This window comes from Trachinotus anak, unplaced genomic scaffold (assembly GCF_046630095.1).
Source record: "Trachinotus anak isolate AG129_WGS33_773 ecotype Australia unplaced genomic scaffold, CSIRO_AGI_Tana_v1 ptg000023l, whole genome shotgun sequence".
NCBI classification, from domain to species: Eukaryota; Metazoa; Chordata; class Actinopteri; order Carangiformes; family Carangidae; genus Trachinotus; species Trachinotus anak.
In genome coordinates this window covers 108,218-132,086 of record NW_027273874.1, presented here as the reverse complement: position 1 = coordinate 132,086, position 23,869 = coordinate 108,218, and the positions used below count along the sequence as shown (strand labels likewise).

At 40.7% G+C, this 23,869-nt stretch overlaps 1 protein-coding gene across 1 annotated transcript in view; it reads left to right on the top strand.

Moving 5' to 3' along the window:
• The window catches only part of LOC139606757 (glucosidase 2 subunit beta-like), a 124,249-nt gene that overhangs the window by 48,085 nt on the left and 52,295 nt on the right, over nucleotides 1-23,869 (top strand). Inside the window, exon 10 of the mRNA XM_071459079.1 lies at nucleotides 2,234-2,303. Within this exon, the coding sequence (XP_071315180.1) occupies nucleotides 2,234-2,303 (70 nt within the window). The remainder of the gene's footprint in view (nucleotides 1-2,233; nucleotides 2,304-23,869) is intronic.

Genomic DNA, 23,869 nt, shown 5'->3' with positions numbered 1-23,869 from the left:
TCACATAAAGATATATATGTATTTATATTATACATATAGTTCATATAAGTACGTGTTTTGAATAAAAAGTTTCTTGTTCGCAACCGACCTAAGCTAACAAGCTAATGAGTTTGCTAACTGGTAATTAGCAAGCTTGTTAGCTCAGGGAGCTTTATTTTTCCGTCTTTATTTGAGCATTTATTGAATGAAATGGTGTCCAATGGTGATTAAAAAAAAAAACCACTGGAAAGAAAACAGAACTGTAGGAAGAAAATTGATGGAATCTCTGGGGACCACTGTGACTGCCTAGAATTAGCGATTAGCTCTCCAGCCGCAGCAGTTCACCAGCTATAGCCCTGTACCTTACATTCCACCACCGAGCTTCCTGCCCTGCCAATTTCACATCGATTAGCAAATGTTACTTCTTTGTAGAGAGTATTTATTAGTAAAATCATTTGCACTTTGGCAGTTGGAGATAGTTAAGCATGTTTTACTTAGAGACTAAGACTAACTGAAGATAAAGTAGTTTTCACTTGAAGTTTAAAAAAAAAATGTGTTTTGACTATTTATTGCTGGCAAGAAATGACTATGTTTCACCTTTACACTTTGGTTTTTTACAGATTAAACAAACAAGATAATAACATGTTCATTAGTGAGCTTTAGAGGTGCTGGTAGGGAGATTTTGTTACCGCTGCACAGAGCCAGACTAGCTGTTTCCACCATGTTTCAAACTATCAAGAGCACAGATCTGGAATCAATAGACCAGTTCTGGGATCAGCAGAAATTCCCTTCCTAAACTCACTAAACTTCTAAATTATTATTTTATAAGACTTGTCTAGCGGAGTAACTCAGTTACATGTTGACTTAAAGCTACGATATGCAAGTTCTGGAAGCCAAGCTAGTGCTAACATGAGACTGGCATGCAAAGCACTCCGCTGCTCCCACCCCTGTCTCTCCCTGCTCCGAGCTTGCTAGCCTGTGCGTCAGCCACAGTGACGTCTTCCAGCGGCTCATACTAGCTCGAAGCCTCGGTGAAAGAGGAGTGGTGAGCCAGAAGGACGGTCACGAATTGATTGACAGCAATGAGCTCCCACCCCAGAGTTTGTCCATCTCTGACTGATTAGAAGAAATCAAATAGAAAGGAATACCCCTTCCCCCTCTTCTCCACATTAAGATATGTTTTGGAGCATATTTCAACTAAGAATGTTAGGAAAAAAGTTACATTCTGTGGCTTTAAGGGTTTTCCTTCTTGCGACCAGTTTTCACATTTATATTCAGTCCAGTCTTTCCAAATATTCTGAACTGCAAATACTGCATGCAATGTCACATTGATCTTAAGCAGGTTTTTGTTCTCTTCAGAGGTGGTGAGTCACATTGCATTTGGCTACGCCTCTCACTTGCACAGTTGAGTTTACAGTCTGGTTTCCAAAAAAGGAAAAAATAAATAAAAATGACAGCATGTAGCATGCGACAAGTCATCAAATCAGACCTATATTTCCTCTGCCCCGTATGTAGGAATGTTGTATTCAGTCCTCCTCAGCATCATGGATGCTACAGAAAGAATGAATGTTTTGCACAATGTTTTTACTGTTCTCTTTAAAAAGAGAATCCCTACAAGCATCAACAACAAAATATAGCACAACTTTAAGAACACACATTTTTCTAACCTCAGGTAGATTTCCAGCTACAGATAAATTTCAATATTTTGATATGTGGTGTATCAATATTTTACCACTGCGGCTTAGCAATCAGCAGTATTTACACTTGGAGGGATTTAGTGATTATTTCCCTCTAAAACCTTCCACAAGGTGAGGATACAATGTGACTTGGATCTTACTAAATGGACGTGGTGTCTTGAAAGGAAAATTAAAGACCTAAAATTGTTTTGGCTCTGCCTGTTTTTCCCTTGTGACCTAAAACAGAACACTAGCATCCAGGCATGTTGTCTTTCATCATTAAACTGTCTTTCAAAGGCTCCAGGGAGCCTCCTAGAGCACAGAAAGGAACCTTGTATTTTGCAACATCAAGCACACAGTGTCTGCTGGGAGGCGCATATTAGAGTCATGGACTTGAGCTGAAAGGATCTTTTTAAAATCACTCTCTCTGTCTCTCTCACTCTCTCTCTCACTCACACACACACACACACTTTTGCTGTCGCTGTATACATTAATGCAGGTGATACCCAAGGTCTTATAAGTGTATAGATCTTTGACCTTGTTTTCTCTCTGTCTCTGCCTCCATTATGTGCTTGTAGATCAAAGATACACATGGCGCACCAGACAGTCTTGTCGGTGAAGATCCTCATTTAATGGCAGCTGACAGAGGTAAGTTATTAAACCTTACTGCCATCACCTCTACCTACACTGCTCTTGTGAAACTACTTAAAATCCCTGTCACCCTATAGACATAAGATCCATTTACATTGTCTGCCTGCATGGATGCAGAACTTTTAATTGGTGGAATTTTGACTGGGTTCAAAGGATGTTTATACCCTAAAACACAACCCACAATGGATTAACTACAATGTGTGTGTGTGTGTACCTGCGCTATGTGTTTTGCACTGTTTCGCTCATGGAGAGAACACACATGCTCGTTCATGGCAAAAATCCCCATCCCATATCACTAACTCACACAAGCAGAAATGTTTTTGTAGTAATGGCTTGGTGCTGTTTTTCAGTCAAAATTCTCCCAATGCTCAAAATATGCGTAAGTCTGACGTAGAAGGCTGCCTGTGATTAGTATTTGAAAATGAATCAATAAGAATTGTGATAATTTATTAGGAGATTGAGATTTATCAAGTAGAAATGCCTTGTTGTTTTAAGCTAGTGCTAGGCAGAGCTCCAAAGTCAAAAATGTACAAGTAGTGGCTTTAACTGAGTTAGTTATTGAACTAATTGACAATAAAAATATCAATATTTGAGCAGATACATAAAACACTCTCTGTAGCGGTAGCATGCCAAGAATGTAGCAATGCGCCAAAAAATGCAAGGAAGACGCCGACTGTGACTGCCAGCTACTAAACATGGATGTACCGTAAATAATGCATAATAGTAATGAGCCGAAATGTCCTCCAAAAATTAGCTTAGAAAATGATTTATAAGGATGGAAGTGCATTGAACGTATCTATTACGCTTCAAGGATACACACAATGTATTTTGGTGAGAAAGCATGAGTCTAAAAATAGCTTTGTTTGGTGCTACTGATTCATATGGATGGATGTATTATATAGCATTTTTTTTGGATATTTGATATCCCCTGGAAGGTTTTCTAAAACATAATTTGTGCCTTGGAAATGTACGGGCACAGGAGCTGAGAGGGAATTCAACAGCAAATTTAGCTACCCAAAATATTCTATTGAATAGAAGTGCTCTGGCGTACCTAGAAGCTTGGCTATTGTGTGAAAATAACAAACAGATTATCCATGCATAAGAGAGCTTTGTTTACCATACCTCCTGCACCTATTCCTTTGGCCACAGTTCCAAACAAATGGAAGTGAGAATGCACTCAGCGTAGATGTGTGGCTGATGCAGAAGAGCGTTTGTGCGCTTCATGTTTTGTTTTCAAGGTGATGCAGCTAGTTTATTCCCCCTTCACACCACCAGCATATTATCGCGCTCCAGCTGCTGTGGGGAGACAGGCCCAGGTATTTATGGCTAGCATAAAAAAGTGTGTGCATTCCCTGTCACCTTCCAGCTCTAGATTTACAGCACGTTTGACAAACACACTGAAATAAAAAAAAAAAAAAAAAAAGGAGTGTTCGATTTGTATAGGAGTTTAGAGCCTGTCTGTTGTGCATGCTCCCAGCAGATTCTGCTGTTAGTACATGTGTGTGCGCATGTGTCTTGCTGTCTATGTACCCCCCCCCCCCACTCCCACTGTGTGAGAATGTGTCGATCTGTCTGCCTGTGTGCGCGTGTTGTGACTACGTGCGTGTGTGTGTGTGTTTTTGCGTGTGTGCGAGTGAGTGTGTGCACACTGAGCCCGCCTGCTCTGAAACACCAGCAACAGATAACAGATGGTCCCCCTGCATTAGAAGTGTTTTATTTCCCTGCGGAAGCCAGATATGTCAAAAATAAGCATGTGCAACATTAGTCATTTGGAATATTCATGCCCCTGCCGTCCGATGGTTTCCTTTTCACAGCCAAAATACCACCAGCCCAATTCTCCTAAGGAAGTGAGGGGAATAAGAGGGAGAAGGGAAAAAGCAGTCATCAGCTGAACTGGTGGGGGAAAAGGCTGAGGCCTACACGCGGCTTTAATGGAGGAGTTTTATTTTTTTCCTCTCCTGGCTGCTTTTTTTAAGCACGCCAGAGCTGTAATTAAAAAGCGGCTACAGTCTGTAGATGTAGTTGTGTTCATATTAAGAACCCCATCCCCCAGCCCCATTCGAGACAGTGATGTGAATATGCACACATGTCCATATGCCTGTGTGGCTGCACACAAACACACACAAAATAGTAATTTGCACCCACATTAAATAACCTCTTCCAATGGATTGAGCTTCTTCTGCATTTCTGCATAGACTCATCTTTGGAAGTCCTCTCCTCTCCTCTCCTCTCCTACTTATCCTCTCATTTCTCCTCTCCACCTCCATCTCTTTAACTATCTAGATTCTCTGTAGCTTCAGTCTCTTTAATCTCCACCTCCTCTCCTCCCAGTCTTTCTACCCCCATCTCCCACTGTTGAGCGTGGCTGCCATCCTTGTCCTCGGTGGCGGACATGGACATGCATCATTATCAGGCCTGATTAACCATCCACGTAGTTGGCAGTCTGGGCCCCACCAGGGGCCAATGGCATGGTTTTCCTACTGCTGAAAACATGAATTTTGAGCAGCACTTTCTCACTTGCAGTGGTCCCTCATGATCAGGGTTAATTCGTGGCAGCGTGTGTGAATGGTGTAGAAAAGAAGAGCGGAGGCAGAGAAGGAGGAGGAAAAGCTACCAAACAGTAGTGCACTGCTTATCGGAGAAATGCAATATAATTTATTCAGGAATATGCAAATCCAACAATCACTCTGCCTTGTTTACCGAAGGGACCTGCTGATTCAGAGTCTGAAAGAGAGAGAGAGAGAAACAATCCCAGCCATAGAGAGGGAGAGACGTACAGTGTATGCACAAAGGCAGCCACCAGCAACCAAATCAGTGGTTTTCCTTAGAATCAGGAAACGAGCAATTTCTTGGTTGTTTCACAGCTTCAAAAACCTTTGAATTTACTCTGGTGAGTCTGGATTGTTGACATAAAGAGCGACTGGTTCTGTGCAGTGCATGTCATATATGTACTTACTGTTCAATGCCTACAAAGCATAAAATGCTTGCACTATAACTACTCTTTTTGAAACATCAAGACGTGTGTCTAGCACTGAGAAAAGTATTGTAGCATAGAAGTAATCTTGTTTACTAATCATATCACCTGTAGCTTTATATGATCAAACATTCCCACACGGACAAATAAATATTATAAACACGTACCTCAAATATGTGGAAATTTGAAAATCCCCATGTCCCACTATTATTTTAAAGTATATTATAAATCTTTTTCTCTCTTTATATGGTTATAGGATTCATGTTTCTGAAGCCATTGTTTTGCAAGGCATTAAAATGTGCTGAACCTGTGGATATTTGTTTGACATTATAGCAGTGGATGGTGTGTTTAAAAAAAATTAAAAAATCCAAGGTGTTGTAAGCTGATAAGAGTTTTTACTATGCTGTAAAGGGCTACAGGGATATCTAATGATGTTTGACTGACACATCTGAATCAGTAGCTTTGAAGCGGTTTTCAGCTCTAGCAGATAAGCTACTGAAAAAGAAAAGTGAGTATATATTTTCGGTGAACTCAGGAAACCTGAGATCCTAGAACAGGTGTTTAAAAAGATGGTTATTAACAGTGAATCTACTTTAATATACCACAGTACAATTATCCACTGTTAGAAATGATTTGGACACACTTGAATCTGATCTGAAGCTGAGATGAGAAGCAGATAAATCTCAACTTTGTTGTATTTGCAGATCTGCTCTTTTTCCCCAGGTGCACAGTGTTCCATGTCATATTTAATTTTTGCTCTTCATTGTCTTAGGGTTGTCGAAATGGGCATGAGTTGCAGCCATTTCCTGACTCCCTGCTTAGAGCCCAATTAGCCCTGTTGTATTGATTTCTCTTCACTGCATTGCATGTGCTTTTCCAGGTGAGTCCCTGCAGCTAGGACCAGTGTATGGAAGACAACAATTATCCCCTCTAACAGAATCTCTGAGGCCGCACAAAAGCGAGCAGAGCTCAGAAAATTGATCTCTTAAGGCTTTTGAGCCTTTGTGTGGATGAGCAGACAAAAGCAACCACAACCACAAGACTAAATGCTACAGTATGCAACTTCTGGATGTCAAAACATGGTAATTATATTCTAAAACTTTTTTTTTCAGGTTATTTTAACTGAAATAGTGAGAGATGAGACCTGCCCTGTGAAGAGAACATAATAAATGGCTTATATCATTCCACTTTAAGCTGGGTTCTTGGGTCCATGTGCATATTATTGGTATGAAATTACCTGAAATGGGCTCTTCAGTGGTGTTTGGTGTTTTCTAGGCATACACCATTTGCTGTGGCCTCTCGCCCAATGTTTGCAGGGATTAGATTTTAATTACAAATATTAAACACAAATGCAGGTAGAAAAACTTCAAATCTATTTGTTTTGACTTGTTCTTCTGTGTGGGAGCCCAATGGCCTCCATCTTTACTACATATTTGACAGATATACACCTAACGGTGGCAACTGTTTTTGTAGGGACTGTCACATTTCAGCTTTTTCCATGTAGGTATTCCATTTATTATGACAGAAGCTTTATTGCTTTTTTACTTACAGTATGCATGTATACAGATTTGAGTGTACAGTTTCCCACACTTCCTGATTTTACTTTAAAGTATTGAAATCGCAAGTCAGCTAATAACCACGCATCAATCTGTGCTTTTAGCAGTAATTCCACAGACTTTTTAAAGAAAAATGTGGTCGGGGAAAATATATTTAGACAGGCTGCCCAAATTATTTCTATATATGCGAATCACTGCAACATAATTCCCTGTGCTGAATTGTAAGCAGACAGAAATCATTATTACTTGTAAAATGAATCACATTTACTGATTTATACCCTCGGGGGTTCCTACACAAGCAATTTTTACAAGTTCTTGCACTCGTTTGTCATGTGAATAACCCGAGTTTTTCTCCGTTCCAATCTTTTATTCTGCTATTTAAATGGCTGAAAGGTTCTCTCATTTTTCCTGGGAATATATGTCATATCAACAATGTGATGCTAATCTGTTGGAGTCATACACCCCCTACTATGCTATTTTTGCAACACACATGTTGCCTTAGAGGTCAGCAGCATCGCAGGGTTCTTACTAGGTCGAACTGCTTGGAGGCAGAAGTTAATTTCCAACTCAACAGAGATAAATGACTTTGCTTTGACCTCCCTTGCTCACTGGCACAACAAAGACATTGTGCTTTTCTAGAAGACACAGTAAACATCTTTAATTTAAAAGTGGTTGTTCTTTATTTGTTGTTTGAATTGAATTTGATTCGTTAGCTGCATTTTGGTTGTGTTTTTTTTTTGTTTGTTTGTTTTGTTTGCTGAGAACCGTGGTATTAAGAAGTCAATTAACATGCACATTAATACGTAAGATCATCGCGTTGTTAATCATATTCAGGTAAACGCTATGACACTTCAGTTAAAACTCATAATTGGGGATAAAATTATTAAATTCTGCTTGAACTGATCCAGCCTTAAGCGCCGCCCTCCTTAGTTACTGTTGCTATGCCGATCTAGATTTCTGTTCGGATGTGACACATGTGCAGTTCACAGTGATAACAGTGGCAGATATACCATGCATATTCATATTTACCATATTTGTAACAGTGAGTCCTTCATTTCGGTCTGACAAAAGGTGACGCTTCATTTTTCTGACAATTACTCTCTTTATTAGCTGTAGCTGCTTAGCTAATTAAGCTAAGCCAAACATGCTGGTGATTGCATTTTACTCGGAGCTTGTGTTTTTGATTTTGAAAAGGCTATCAACAAAAGACACTGACCACCAAATTATTTAAATATTCAGTCACACATATACAGAAATGCAGAGCTCAGCAAGTCTGCTGTGCCTACTACAGTTACATTTGCTCAGCTATGATTAGGCAATTGTTATTTAGAGCAGGAAAGGTTTAGCGAATGATGAGTTTTATATCTTACAAAAATTTAGGTAATGCTGTGCAAACAAACCCATTGACAAACACTGAATTTGCTCCCTTCTCTCTGATTTGTTCATCCAAGATGGTCTCAGCTCCTCGTGTGTCACTCATTAATAAGCCTGTTACACTGTTACATTGATCATTCAGCTGAGATGGGTTCCCAGGGCCTTTGTATCTGAGGTTTTCAACATAATTTGGTATTCATAAGTTTTTTTTTCCTTCACATCAGCTGTCAGCATTTCTGCTCAGCACACTAACATGTTTAGATACCTAGAGTGTAGATGTTCATACAGAGTTTAATTGACACCACTGTCACTTACGGTACAGTGATTACAGCTTGGAGTTATTGCTCAGTCTGTAGCTGTATGAGCAGGGATTCACTGTCATCTATTTAACGATTCTTTTTAAATATTTCAGATAAACTTCTTTCTTTTCCCCAAGTTATCCCCAATTTTATTATAATGTGCACAGCAGGTATGTGCATAACTTTGCTATAGAGTAATTTGCAGCTACAAGCTGTTGGTTTGTATTTGTATTGCAATATGCAAATTCACATCATATTATTTGGAAGATTTCTTCATAGATAAGAAATCTGCATTCTGGCAGAACATAATAGAACATTGAACGATCGAAAACTACAGACTGAATTCCATTTCCTTCAAGTCCTATTACACCTACATTTAGCATCCATTTTTCAATGTCACAGCCATTTTCTAATATTTTTAGAAAGTCAGGCCCAGTTTTACTAAGTCTTCAGACACACATTCTGCAGCTGCACTGAAATATTTCTTGGCAGCTGATAACTAAAAAATGGTGCACTAATTATAAAATGAACACACTTTTTGTCCATTGTATAAATTTTCTTAGTGGGAGTTTAATTGCAGGGGTTGCTTTGGATTCTTTGTACTTCAGAAGCAATCCCAGTCACTGATGTTGATATTTGCAAGGATAGCCATGGTCAAACCAACCTGAAAAGGCGCCTCACACAGCCAGAATTATTGACCCCCCCCTGTTTTTTCCATTCTGCTTTCATTGTGTGTGCCTGACCTTCCATTACAGTGCACACAGAGGACACGTGGCAGGTTCATTATAGTTTGCCAAGAGCTCCAGAAACCAACCAAGTCTCATATAGTGGAATACCTGATTGTCCCAGGTTTGGTATTCGTCAATTACTTCAGTTTTAATAATGTGATTAAACTCAATCTCAGTGTGCACCACATAGGTCTAAGTGCAGTATGTGGACACAAGGTAACTCTTGAGATTAGGTAATAATACAACACAGCAGGCTCTTAAAATTTCAGCTCATATTTTGCTGCAATGCATGGTTCCAAAACAAATATGCATTGCAATGAATCAAATGACCACAAGCCGAATGACACATAGTAAACCAGTGGCTTTAGGGGCCCCTTAGGGGTCTAGTTGCAGGGACAGTTACTTACTTTTCCTGGTTGGTAAGCCAGCCTTGCAGGTTGCAAGTGTAAACATGATGTACTGTTTGTGGTGGAAACAACATTTAAAGCAGTAAATACAAGATTGTTATCCTGCAGGAAATTTCCATTTTCACATCTTCAGTAGAATTACCACCTACAACCATACCCTCATAGAGGATACTGCAAAAGCCTGTCATCTGATATGCGGCGCACTGTGGACTCTTGGATGTGTCTGGCTATATTTAACACAGAGGGTGTACATGCTGTAAGTGACCATTATTCTCTCAGTTATCACCGTGTATTCCCCCCTCCCATGCTGCCTTAGCACTTATTAGGGGGACATACTTGAGGCTCACCCACACAGTTCACCTTCAGCCCACATTTGGCAGGTAATGAGCTTGACGGAACAGACAGCAATAGACACATTTCCTGTCAGATATCACTGACCCTGGTGTATGTCAGTGTGGCGGTTTGTATTGATATGTAACTCTAAAATGGTAGCAAAAGATCAACATTATTCAAAGTACTAATTGACCTCATTCCTTGGGGGCTCTTGAGTATGTCACCATGTTGTATGACAGATGTCTGGTCTCTTGTTTCTTAGAGATGTTGAGCTCAGTTAGCATTAGTATTGCAGGTTGAGAGCTGACAGCATCAAAGTGTCTATAAAGTGCCTCAAATTCACTGCATGTCGCACTGTGTGAGATGGGTCTATGCCTCATTTCATGTCATGGTCTGATTGGTTGGTTAGTGAGTGTGGGATATAGCAGCAGCCACATTGTGGGATTTTGTTCCTACGCTCTCAGAAGGTGGGGACTTCAAAGGTTTTCAAAGCTGTAAACTGAATTTGGTAGACATGTCTCAGTCAAATCTATAACCAAAATCTTTTTAATCAAGTTTCTCTTGTAACTACCAACTATTGTCAGAAACAGCTCATAACTGGACAGAGTAAAGAGAGTGTTTACAGGCACGTATAAACAGACTGACCAGAAAATCAATCTAATACAACAGTAATGTAATAGATTAGTGAAGCTTCAATCTTCTCTAAACGTGTTACTTCTTTTGTAATTGTTGTTGACGGTGTGCCAGAGAGTTGTTGATTCACCTGTGCGGTAATTTGAAGGTTTTATTTTATTCCTCAAAAGTTACTAAACTTGAATCAACACCTGTCACCTACCTACAAGGTTTTCTATTCTATTGTCATGTTAATTAGAGCTGCAACTAACAATTATTTTCATTAACGATTAATCTACTAATTATTTTCTCGTTTAATCGATAAATTGTTTGGTTCATAAAATATAAGAAAGTGAAAGATGCTTCATTACAATTCTCTAAGACTTAGAGTCTGACCAACACATAGATATTAAAGATATTCAGGTTATTATTCCCTACAACTGTATAAAAAAATGGAAGCGGAATAATATTTGGGAGTTGTGGCATAATTTTTCTATCAATCAACTAATCAATTAATCGACTCATCGTTTCAGTGCTAATATTATTTTTGTTACTTAGAGGTGGGTGATTGGACGATCTTATATTGTGGACAATCTTAACTTTGGCATATGATCTACTATTCAGATGAATCATACAGATTGGATCAGTAAAAGATGCTATATTAAGATAGTTAACTTTAAAAGTTCAGTCCCCGCCATCCATGATGGTGGAGTCTTTTTGTAGGACGAGAGACCTCCCTGAATGCAGGGCAACTCGAGGCGAGACGAACAGGGGCTTACGGGTTAGAAGAAACTCAACTTTCAAATCAGAACACTTCCATATATCGCCTCATAAATAAACAGCACTGTCCAAACAAATATACCATATGAACTGGGCAAAAAGTGTGATTGGTTGTGATACAGTTTGTAAAAAGAGAACAGCATTGTGGGCGAAGAATAGCGGCAAATGAACAAAAATCTGAAAGAAGGGTCAAAGCGGCAGGAAGCTACGAATCCCAACTTCCAGTCAGGACTTTCACAATAAAATCAGAGCAAAAACAGGATTCAGATCGTGATTAAGATTGTGCATTTCCATATGATCTTTTTGCCAGATTGCACACCCTTATTATTATTGTTCATTCATTCGGTTGGATAACAGTGTGACTAAGACAAACTAGTTTTTTTTTTAAATTTTGCATGGAAATATACCAGAATTGATTATTGAAACACGCTTCTGTTCAGACCTTGATGAAATTTAAAGCCTCTGTTTGATAAATCTTCTGTTTGCTATGTCCATGAGCATCCTCTCTTGGCTTCCTTGTGATATCTACCACAGTGATATTCAGCTTGACCATCCAAGGCTTGCAAGTTCTGTTATAGTCTATCCTGGCAGCAGCTGACTGAAAGGCAGTTCAAGAAACCGTTGGATGAAATTCTGAAATTATAAGTCCCGTGTTGCCTTGAGAAATTGGGCTATTGGCAGATCCGTTTATCATTAAATGTGCCTGTCAGATTTTATTGGAACAAAAACTTGTGCTTACTGAGAAATTCGAGAATTCAGGCAGAGCACATCATGGAGACAGGTGGTTGCCAGCCTTGTAATGATACATAAAAAAACATAAGTTGTCTCCCACATTGGATTGGTGTTAGTTACAGGGTAAATTCGTAGCTGATGCTTTTCTAATGGCCTGGCTATGGATGCATTGAGGAGATGCTGACGTTACCAACACAATGCCCTCTACGTTGTACTGTCTTTGCTCAACCCGCGTTTGCTAAGATTATGTTCTCAGTTGTTCTGGTTGTTTAAATTGGATTCTATATTCTGCAGGAGCTGCAGTCTTCTGGTCTCAAGAGATGTGATGGTCGCTCATACACAGAAAGACTTTCACAAGGAAGCGTCAGAGAAGCAGAAATTCTTAGCCATGGGATTTACCTGTCAACTGCACTTAAGCATGTGGGATAACATACACTAGACGCTGTGATGGTAAAATAAAGGCTGACATGCGTTTCCTGTGATCTTCGGTCACTGACGGCTTCATGTATGTCAGTGCCTCAGAGCTAAGTAGAAAATAAACTTGCATTAAAAGATGGTTCGATGGATGTCTGTGTTTTGAAACCCCCCCAGAGTCTCTTCAGAATCATTTTTTCATGTCAGCTTACCTCTGACAAATATTTGAAATGTAAGCCAACATTTTATGAAGTGTTCACTTCTTTATTTGATTCATTCCTTTGCTACAGAGTTTAATGGATTACTTTAAGGTATGGTGGGAGTGCAAATTAAATTAGTGTGGACCTATAATTGACATTTTTTTCACGTTTCAATAAAGGTCTGTGTGTGAAACGTGATGAAATCTGAAAATGTTTACTAAAATCAAAGTAAATGTAGCTGTATGCTTCACTGACAACCTGAGCAATTGCTGAATCTGCTGTTAAGTCTCTCCATAGTGCTGAAGGACAGTGAAAAATGAACAATCTCATCTAACCTAACAAGCAGAAAAATGTAGCACTGGATTAACATTTGAAATCTGCCGGTCCGTGCTCAGTTTCAGACTTGCTGTGTCTAAAAGTACAGAGTAGAGTTTGGGGATTTGACTACGCACAAGAACTCAACTCAATTCCCAAAGCATCCGCCAACCACCCAACTGCACAGCACTTTTGGAAAATAGACACACAGGTAACTGATTTCTCCACTGACAATGCAACAGAAGAAAAGCTTGCTCTATCATTCCAACCATCTGGAAGTCTGGCTCAGACTTGAGGCTGATGTGTAACTTTTAATTGGAGAGACAGTGGTGGGAGGCAGACGAGTAGGAAGGAATGATCCCAGTGGATAGACAGGCAGTGCCTGCTGCCAGATGGACAACCTGAGTTTGCTGGAGTGCACACCATTTCATTCTCAGGCCAATGTGATGTGTGTTCTATTTACAAAGCGCTTGTTGGAGAGTCGTAGTTTGGCTCAAGGCGTCTCAAGTGCTGCAAAATGGTGCTATTTTCATGAGGCAGCATTAGACAGGAGCAGTGGTTAGACTTTCTGCTGGGGGGTTGGTAACAGACATTTTCCCTCTCTGGAAAATCTTGTCAATCTTCTCACTCATGAGATGACATGAGATGTCTTACAGTGGATCCCAGTATTGACAGTTAAGTGTCAGTTGATTGTAGCTGCTGACTGGAGATCATGCTGCATTCACTGGATCATACCAGCCGTGATGCTCATCAACATGTGCTCACTAGTCACCATCCTCACATTATTGCTACATTATTACAGGAATACTCAGAACTCATGGATCGGACCACTCCCATCTTCGAACTTGGCCTTCATCTTGATCTCATTACAGACTGACAGATTCATGACTGTGTTTTGCACAGTTGTGACACTATTGTGGTAATAAAGCCTGCCCACAGACAGACACCTGCCAAAGAAAAAAAACAGCATCTGTGGTAGTTCTTGCTTTAACAAGTGTCTCCAGGACAACATTTGGCCATGATGATGATCACACACACACACACACACACACACACACACACACACACACACACACACACACACACACACACACACACACACACACACACACACACACACACACGGAAATTCAGCTTGAAATTCAAAACTCGATTCAACCAACACCTCTAAAACTAATTAATGACAGTGAGGTTGCAAGTTTTGGTACCACTGTGCCTGTGCATAGTCTAAAACCTGTGTTTACAGATCATATCTGGAAACAAAATGAAAATGAAATGTGGGTCAAGCTGAAACAAGTGAATAATTAAACTGCAACCATGTGGTAATGATGGCAGGGAGCACTAGCACCTAGCACCAGAATGAGCACCTGTACGAGTAGTTATGTCTCTTGTTGTATTGGTTTGTTTTAAGGACATAATGGACAAAAATAGATATTTGAATGGTTTGAATCTGCGTTTTCAAGCCATAGGAATAATGAAATGTCATTTTTGGTCAGTTTTGACAGCGCTACACATCAGTGGTGTATACATTTTTCTTAACCATACATTGCTTGCCCATCCTGCAGCTCTCATTAGGGAATAACTGTGGATATTTCTATGCACTGACCACATCAGCATTTGTCATTGTAAGATGTTATGGCAAAATTTAAACGATGCCTATGGCTGCATCAGCTAGCTGCAGAGGTTTATGTATAAACACATTGTTTCTCAGGTCTCCAAAATGTTGCAGTGGTTGCACTGTGTGTATAAGAGACAGACAGAGAGAGAACTGTGGACAGGTTTACTGTTGATCTGTTGATACACTCAGTAGAAGATTTCCTCCACAAAGCTCTCCTCATTGTGAAGCTGAATATAAACGAGCAGTTGTGCAGCAGTTCCTGTCTTTGCCTTTATTCAGTTGCAATGCAAAAAATCCATGCTGAGTATGAGCTCCCTACAAAACTCAAAATGTTGAAATGACAAATCCTGTGCGGGGCCACTGTGCTGTGCCGAGTTGTATCATATCAACTTTCCTAGCAGTTTTGTCCCTCTGTACTTCAAAAGCAATGTCTTAAGAGCCGGGCAGAATTAGATCTTCACGGACTGTGTGTAGTTCCACATTTGTAAATCCTAGTGTTGATATTTAGTTTTTGTGTTTTGCAGAGTGATTTTGTGATATTTTTGTGAATAACTGTAATTCCAACAATCTCAGTATTTGTTGAGTGATCTTCTTTTTTCAGTTTTCAGGAAATGTCCACAAAAAGGGTACATTCAAAGAATACTTGCTGCTTGTTGGGAACAGTACACAGCCTGGTCAACTTCCTGGCTACATGCACTGTATGTGTACAGACTACTGGCTGCTGACTATTACAGGAATGCTCAGGCACTGCCGTAGACCTCCATTTATGTCCAAAAACCATAAAAGACATGTCAATAGGTAACATTGCACTGGGTGACATGTTTCTTCATTACCACTTCATCACATACAGTGTTCTGGTCCTTAAATACTGATTGTCCCCAGATGTGTATCAATCCCCAGCTGAAAATAGACCCCAACAAATTTATTCTTTAGTATTTATTGTACTATATAGTTTTAGGACAGAAATCTCTTGAGGAACACTCTACATTTGTGACTGACTTTAAAACAAGTAAACCTACAGTAGGAACAAATGGGCTTGAAGCTGAGTGCCACGTACAAGTGAGGGAAGTAAACATATTGAGAGACAGACTAATGGATTTTGGGCAATCCAGAGTAACATCAGTCTCATCCTTTGTCATACTCATATTACACTACAATCATTATTCGGGAGAACCAAATGCATTTTGCTTTGTTAAAATGGCTGCATACGAGCTTAATTCATAGGAGGTATGGTTGTGCTATATTTCCATTTCTGCCTGACTGCAGAGAGATGCAGCATGTGTAACTCTAATGTGCACTTTTGCAGCATTGCTCACATTTCATTTAACTGTGTTGTTTGTGTTTCAAACTCATTTATCACGTTTGTGCAAACTGGTGTCTGATTGCTCTCCTGTCATGATTGCGGCCTCACTAGCGCTCCAGCACTGGGGAAAAAAAAAAAAAAAAAAAAAAAAATTCTGAGGGCTGTGCAGGTAGAACAAGAGTGATGTACAGTAGATTGTGCCTGACTCCAGACCATGCAGAGCGAGGTTCCAAATTAAGATCTGACACGAGTAAACTAATGCCTTCCTCTGAATTCACCTGCCTCCTCACAGCCCTCCCTCCCTCCCTCCCTCCCTCTCTCTCTCCATTCAGCAGCCTCTACAGACGTGTATGTTTTTCTTCATTTCACACCTCTCTCACACTGCATATTCATTTCTCACTACTATTGCCTTTCTGCCACCCCCCACCTATCCGCCCAACCTCAAACCCCTTGACGTGGGAATTCAATTTGTACTGTATGTTTCATTTCTACTCAGATTTAGATTTATTTCATGTTGCCTGCTTTTAATTAACTCTCTCGATATGCGACGAGAGGAGGGTTGGGGGGGGGGTGAAAGAGACAGAGAGATAGATAAAAACTCCTCACATCCGCCAATGAGTTACACCGGCAATCATTTACCACTTAGACAGTAGTGCAGAAGCCCCCTGTTCGTTGCCCTGGCAACCGGTGCCTTGGTGATTGATTCCTTGCCAGTGTGGCATCGCTGTGGGGAATAGAGCGCGTGAGCTTAGCGTGCTCACTACATCTTTCTAATTAAAATGGGATTACAGAGTCATCGCCGTTGTATGTTCAAACAAATGCAAGGCTGTGAAGGAAATCAATTTTGGTAAATGTCAGGGCTGTTAAATACAACTATGGATGAACAAATGTAAACGAGCTCAATGCACCGATATGCACACTATACATGAAGATGTGCCTCCGTGCGATTTGCATGTCGGGGTTGTAGCAGTTGACAGCAACGGTGCATTCCTCCGTCCAGGAGCCGAGCTTGATTGACAGTGCATGAATCATGTTATGCAGCACAAATCACCAGACACAACAATTAGTCTGTTTGTTGCTGTCTGCTAATCAGAAAATATTCTTCAAATTGGAGTTTAATGTACATCTTAAATGAACAACGGTTTCTTAATGTAATTGGATTAGGCAAGTCAATCACATCTGTGCAGTTTATGCTGTTGTCTTGTAGACTAGTGTGTATTGTGGGGCTAAATATTCTCCCATGCACAGAGCTGAGACTTGATTACTTCACATGTTACAGTGGCTGCTGTGGGGATACTGTAGCAAACTGATATTAGATTTCAAAACATGATAATACATACATACATATAGGAATGAGAAATTAATGCAGGAAGCACTAGATGGTGTAGCAGAGGTGGGGGATTTACAAATGATGTAATGGTATTATATAGTAATGGTATTTATATATATATATATATATATATATATATATATGTGTGTGTCTGTGTGTGTGTGTGTATATATATGTATGTATATGTATGTGTGTGTGTGTGTATATATGTATATATATATATATATATATATATATATATATATATGTGTGTGTGTGTGTGTGTGTGTGTGTGTGTGTATATATGTATGTATATGTATGTGTGTGTGTGTGTGTGTATATATATATATATATATATATATATATATATATATATATATTATATGGTATTGTAGCATTTTACAAATGGTGCTGCACAACTGATCATTTTATTATTTTATATAATAATTCCAGTATGTCTAGTGCACATTTCACTTTCCTTTATAACCACCTGAATTTGCTGCATAGTTTTATCCATAGCCGTGTGCTAATACCATACTGTTCAAGGCCAAGACTACAACTTATATAAAGTGCCATTCTTCAAAATAATTGTCTACTTGAGAATCACATTCTTAAGTCTGTCATTCATGATATTTAGTGGCCTCTTGAAGCCAAGGACGACCCCACAGTGGCCCTAGAATACCAAAGCATAAAAGAGCAAAAGTTAGAGAGCGTGCAAGTGAGTGAAACCAGAAAGAGAGGAGTATGGCAGACAGAGCAAAAGAAAAACGAGGTCGCGCACTCAGTTTTCAGATTTCAATCACTACAATGCAGTTAGCAAGGTGTAACATAGTGCCTTGGGCCTGTTCCCAAGCGGAGCTCTTTGGCACAGGCTGTGTGGGATGTGTCATTACAGGAAAGGTAATAATAGACCAGGGAATTTATAATGTGACGCTTTTTACGTGCCTATGAAAGAGTGCCTGAAAGCCTGCGAGTGTTGGAAGAAAAAAAAAAAAAGAAAATCATGTTTGGTTGTAAACAACGGAAAGCCTATTATTGGCTGATATGTCATGTGGCTGACACATATATTAAACCTCCCATGAAGGACCTCTACCTCTGGAATGGAACACACTTCAATTTCACCCATCTAGAAATGCGAAACGGGTCTACCTGCAGACGGGGGGTTGCACCATGAGTCCCATGGACCCTTACTATATCACTGCATGAAGCAGAGATTTTTACAGGGCTCTCGGTGAGTAACAAACTACTCTCTGAAATGAAAGTGCAGTTACAGCCTTATGAAACCGAGTGCCCAGATTAGGCATAAATCACATTCCTCCATGTTTTGCCCTCTCAATCTTCACTCAGATTGGCAAGCGTGCTAACATGTTTTTTTTTTTCTTTGTGTGAGAGAAATATGAGAACATGAAGCAACATGAAGCCTTTCATTGCCCTTTAAATTGTATAAATTGGAAACATGTCTATTTGTGTGGATACCTTTCAGCATGTCACCTACTTGATTCATTGGAGTTCGTGCCTGCACATGGCTGTGATTAACACATTACACAGACTTTTGCTTCAATGCGAATCAGCAGAATTAAATCAGAGTGTAACTGCAGCTGCAGGTTATCATTAGCGGGTCAGGCAAAGGTGTGTCTACTGTTACCAGCCAAAAAAAGTAGTATTTCCAATTGCTTTTTAGCCACGAGGATCAAGGGATGGCAGCGCTACAGGGTTAGTCCATCAAGGTTTATACAGACATTTACAATGGATTGCTATCAAATTCGGTACAAGTATCCACGGTGCCGAGAGGATGAATTTTGATGACTTCGGTGATCCCCTGTCTTTTCATTTAGTGCCACCAGCAGGTCAAAGTTTTCAGTTATCCAGTGAAATATCTCAACATTAGATAGATGGATGGGCACAACATTTTGTACATACATTTATGGTTTCCAGAGCATGAATCCTAATGACTATACCTCTAGAGCCACCATGAAAGTTGAAGTCATATTTTTGGATGGACTGCCATAAATCTGAAACAGACATGCATGTTCCCGTCAGGATGAATTGTAATATCTAAAATTATCATGAACTTTTCATCTAGTGCTACCATCCGGTGGAAAAATTTAGTGTGTCCAATTTGACTTGTGCCACCGAAGGTTCTGGGTTGGAACCCGGAGCCACAGGCCTTTCTGTGTGGAGTTTGCATGTTCTCCCTGTGCCTGTGTGGGTTCCCTCCGGACACTCAACTTCCTCCCACAGTCCAAAGACATGCACATTAGGTTAATCACGTTAATGGGTGATTCTGAATTGCCCGTAGGCGTGAATGGGACCTTATAAGGATAAGTGGTATAGATAATGTATGGATGGATGGATGGAATACTTGGCTCTTCCTCGGTTGAACTAAAATGTTAGCATGCTAAAACACTAAACTACCTGCTAAACATCAGCATGTTAGCAATTGTCATTATAAGCATGTTAGCATAAACTCACTGCTGTGGCTAAGCACGGCCTCACAGAGCTGCTGTTGTGGCTGTAGACTCTTAGTTTTGTTTTGGCAGGGATTCTTCACCATCAAAAGACAATGTAAAGCACTTAACTTCCATCACACTATCTGACTTGTCCACCAACTTCACTCCAAACAGGTGAAGAGAATTAAAATGTTTACACATTCTTTGTAGCCATGTCTGCTGTTTACACAACTCTTAGGCAGGATAACAGTAATGGGAGCCTGAAATCTCCACGTGGCTTAACTGGCTGAAGGAGGCTGACAGTGTACTGTTTATTTTTTTTCCTTTTGGGGTGTGTGTTAAAAATCACACATACGTGTGCGCGAATGGCGTCGGGTTCGCTCTCCTCTTGAGCGGAGAAGAAAACCATCTGGGATTGTGTTTGTGTTAAGCAAAGTGCAACGGTTTTCCTCTCTCTCATTCACACAGGCGCCTGGCATCATGTAGGGACCAATGTGGAATCTAAATCGGGACCTTGTCGATAGAAAAAGGCAGGTCACACTGTTAGGCATGTGACTCTCACAAACCCCAGTGCAGGCAATGGTGCTAATAGATAATTGCCAGCTTAATAGGAGGTGACATGTTGTATGATGCACTCAGAGCCAGTGACTCTGTCTCCAAATAGCAATTTTTATTGAAAACACAACGCTGACTTTTTTTTTTTGATTCAGGTGGCGGCCTTGAACAATATTTATTCATTTAGTTTTTTATTTCTTTACCTCACAGTCTGCTCGTCTAATAAAATGTTTCTCATGTGTTGCAATTTTTTAATTACTTATGGTAATACGAACACAGATCTTATGACACTTCTATTTACATTAGACCTGGCACTACTATTACTGCAACTGCAACAACATATTGCCTTCATTTACATTACACTGCACAGATACAAACCTCTTATCATACGAAAACTGGGAAAAAAAGCTTCTTCTTGTGAACTTTTGTTCGTGGATTGCAACAATTTGCATGCAGAGCTCTCGTGTCTATCACTTCCTCACACACACACACACACACACACACACACACAAGACCTCTCATAGACACACACACACACACACACACACACACACACACACACACACACACACACACACATCATAACTGTTCACTGTGGACTCACACCCCCTCCCTTCGCCTCCCACTCATCCTACTGATTGGAGTTGTCAGGAGTCAGAGGGTCACAGTAGAGGATGTCAATAGGCCTCATTCACAGACACAGAAGCTCACACACATACACACACACACACACACACACACACACACACACACAGTAAAGCAATAAGGAGAGAGAGGCAGACAAAATGACAGACAGACAGTAATACAGTCCTGTCTTAAGTGTGTATAAACACACCCCACAATCACCCCATCTCGTCAACAGCTGCGCATCAGCTCGCTCTCCTACTCACCGCAGCCACGCACAGCGATGCCAGCGAAGAGCATTCAATTTATATTCATTATTCACCAGTCAACTGCCTTGATTTCAGAGATTGGATATACCCTCTACCACCTACTGGCTCCTCCCCCCACTTTCCTCGGTCCCATGGGAAGGCTCAATGTCTCCCCTCGGCTCCTAGAGTGGATAGCTGTATGTGTGTCTGTGTGCGTGTGTGCGCGCGTGTGTGTGGCTGTGTGTCTTTTATGTATGTTAAATGGTGCTTGGTGTGCGGCATTAAGAGGGCTTGTGGGATATGAGTATGGATGATTTGATGAGGACTTAAAAGGAAAAGAAAAGAGGCAGGAAAAGAAATTGTGCAGAAAAAGTTTCAGTGTTTTTATTACACAACATTTGAGACTCACACTGATACACAAATTAGGGGAGCACTCCTGCATATGGAAAAAAAAAAGTAGTATGAAGCCTTTTATGGCTCTAAAGGAAGCTGAGTCAGCTTCAGTCGGTTTAACAAAGAAAAGAAAATCTGGGGGTGTGGACTCAGAAGGAAGCGAGCGCTCTAGATCTCTGTAGCCCACTCCTCATCTCTGGTTGAGGTCAGTGGCTTGAGGCTACATTAGCAGGTAGTAGCATAACACAACTGAATCTCAGTGTCAGTGTGTCGCCAGGTTTTGACAACTGCGTGGTTCTGTTGCATCAGTTTAGATTGAGTTTGTTCAACCAACAAGAAACATAAATAATAATCAATACACGTATGCAGATGGCACACATGAACCCCTATTGTAAGTTGAAATGCAAATAAATGCAGCATACAGAAATATAAAGTACAATTCCTTTAATCATGCACAAAAACAGTGATTTAACAAAATTAAATACTTCTAATTGGCCCCAACCCCCACGTCCCAACTTTGATTACACATGATTTGGTGAAAATCATCTGATAAAAATCTCATCAGAAAGGTCAAAGCGCGTATGAAATTGGAGCCTTGCTAAATCATCTTGGGTAGGGAAGTGAATCACCTTTGTAATCTAGTTCATACCTCCGAGGTCTGTTTCAATTAGCATGAGGTAACCGGTGAAACCACCAACAACGCAGCATCTCAGTAACAACACGCTCATCAGAAAGAATCAGAAGCAGCAGAGCCCAGCTGAGAAGTGAAAGAGACATTTGTTTGACGAGACATTGGCTTGGCTATCTTTATCTCTAACCATAAGCAGAGACATCCACACGCACAAGCTCACAGGCAGTTTGCGCTCAAATTGTTTTGGGCACCTGTCATCCTCTATTATAATTAGCAAGTGGACGTCTAAATAATTGCCATCAGGCTGCGTCTGCTGTATCAGTGTTGGTAGCCAGAGCCCCATCCCTCGCCTTTAGTTCTAGTATTATTTAAAGGGCCGGCGCGCCTTCACAAAGCTGTGCCCTCAGCAAAGTCTTAAGCTGTGTCTTCAGTCAGCGACAGCATCTGGAGCACTGAAAATAATTAACTGACACAAGAGGGTTTGGTGTTGGCTTCGCCATTTGTTTTGTCCACACTTGTTCCTGACACGCACACCAACACGCATATGCACGCACATTCAGGCAGCTTTGATCATAACTGTGACACTGCCAGGAGAGAAGGAGGTAACACGCTCATCCCAGTGGGGATTGAGGATGGTTGTAAAAGTAAATGAGGCAGATGGGTCTGTCTTGAAATGAAGTGTGAAAAAAGAAAAAAAAAAGCTCCTTTGAGGAATAAAGAAAGCATAGTTAAGTTGAAGCACTTGTGTAATTTGAAAAGGACCGTACTAGCGCAACTATATTATGAATAATATGAAGTTAAAGTATAGTAATTATGCAATCCTACTTAATTGCATCAACCTACAGTTTCACTGAAAGGCCTATAAATCAATAAAGTATGACCTTAAAGTTCTGCATCATTGATGTAGAGAGTGATGGAAACTTTAAGAAATGCAGCACACAGCAGCATGTGTATCACGCAAAATATCCAGTTCTGCATCTACTGTTTGGAGACTTGTCTGTTGGGTAAAATGCAGGTGCAGTGCCATCATCCTCTCTTTGTGTGTGTTTGTGTGTCAGAACCAAGCTTGCTGCTATAAAGAGCTACGCTCCAGGGCCAGTGAGAGCCATCCCGGACTGTATCGCCAGCCGTAGCGTGACAACTTGACTCACACTTGTCGTTCTCCCCTCTCCCTCTTTCCCCCCGATTAGGCTGATGCAGGGTGGAGATGTATGTCAGGACCACACACACACACACACACACACACACATATTTATATATATATGCACAGCGTATTCGCAAAGAGCTGCCTGTTAGAAGACTGAGGGTCAACAGGCTTGCATCCACCAGCCCCCCTCCTCCAGGGGCCTGAAGCTGGTGGCGGTCACTGCTGCTCAGCAGCGCCCTCAATGTGCTGATAGCGGCACTGCTTATATTAGCCAGTCAATGACTTTCAGTTTAGTCCAGCAACAGCTGCTGCCTCTCTAAACCAGCCACTTTCCAGAAAAACATCTCCCGGGCTTCTTAATGCCCCCCAGTGCACACAAAAACACACACTAGCACACACAGACACACACACACACACACACACACCCCCTCTGCCTTCCCCTTCCCCCATATCACCCTTCCCCCTTATTCTCTGATGTTCTACAGGCTACCTCTGTCACACTCACAGGCTTCCTTTGTTGTTATCTTACTGCACAGTTGTGTGTGTGTGTTTGTGTCAGCA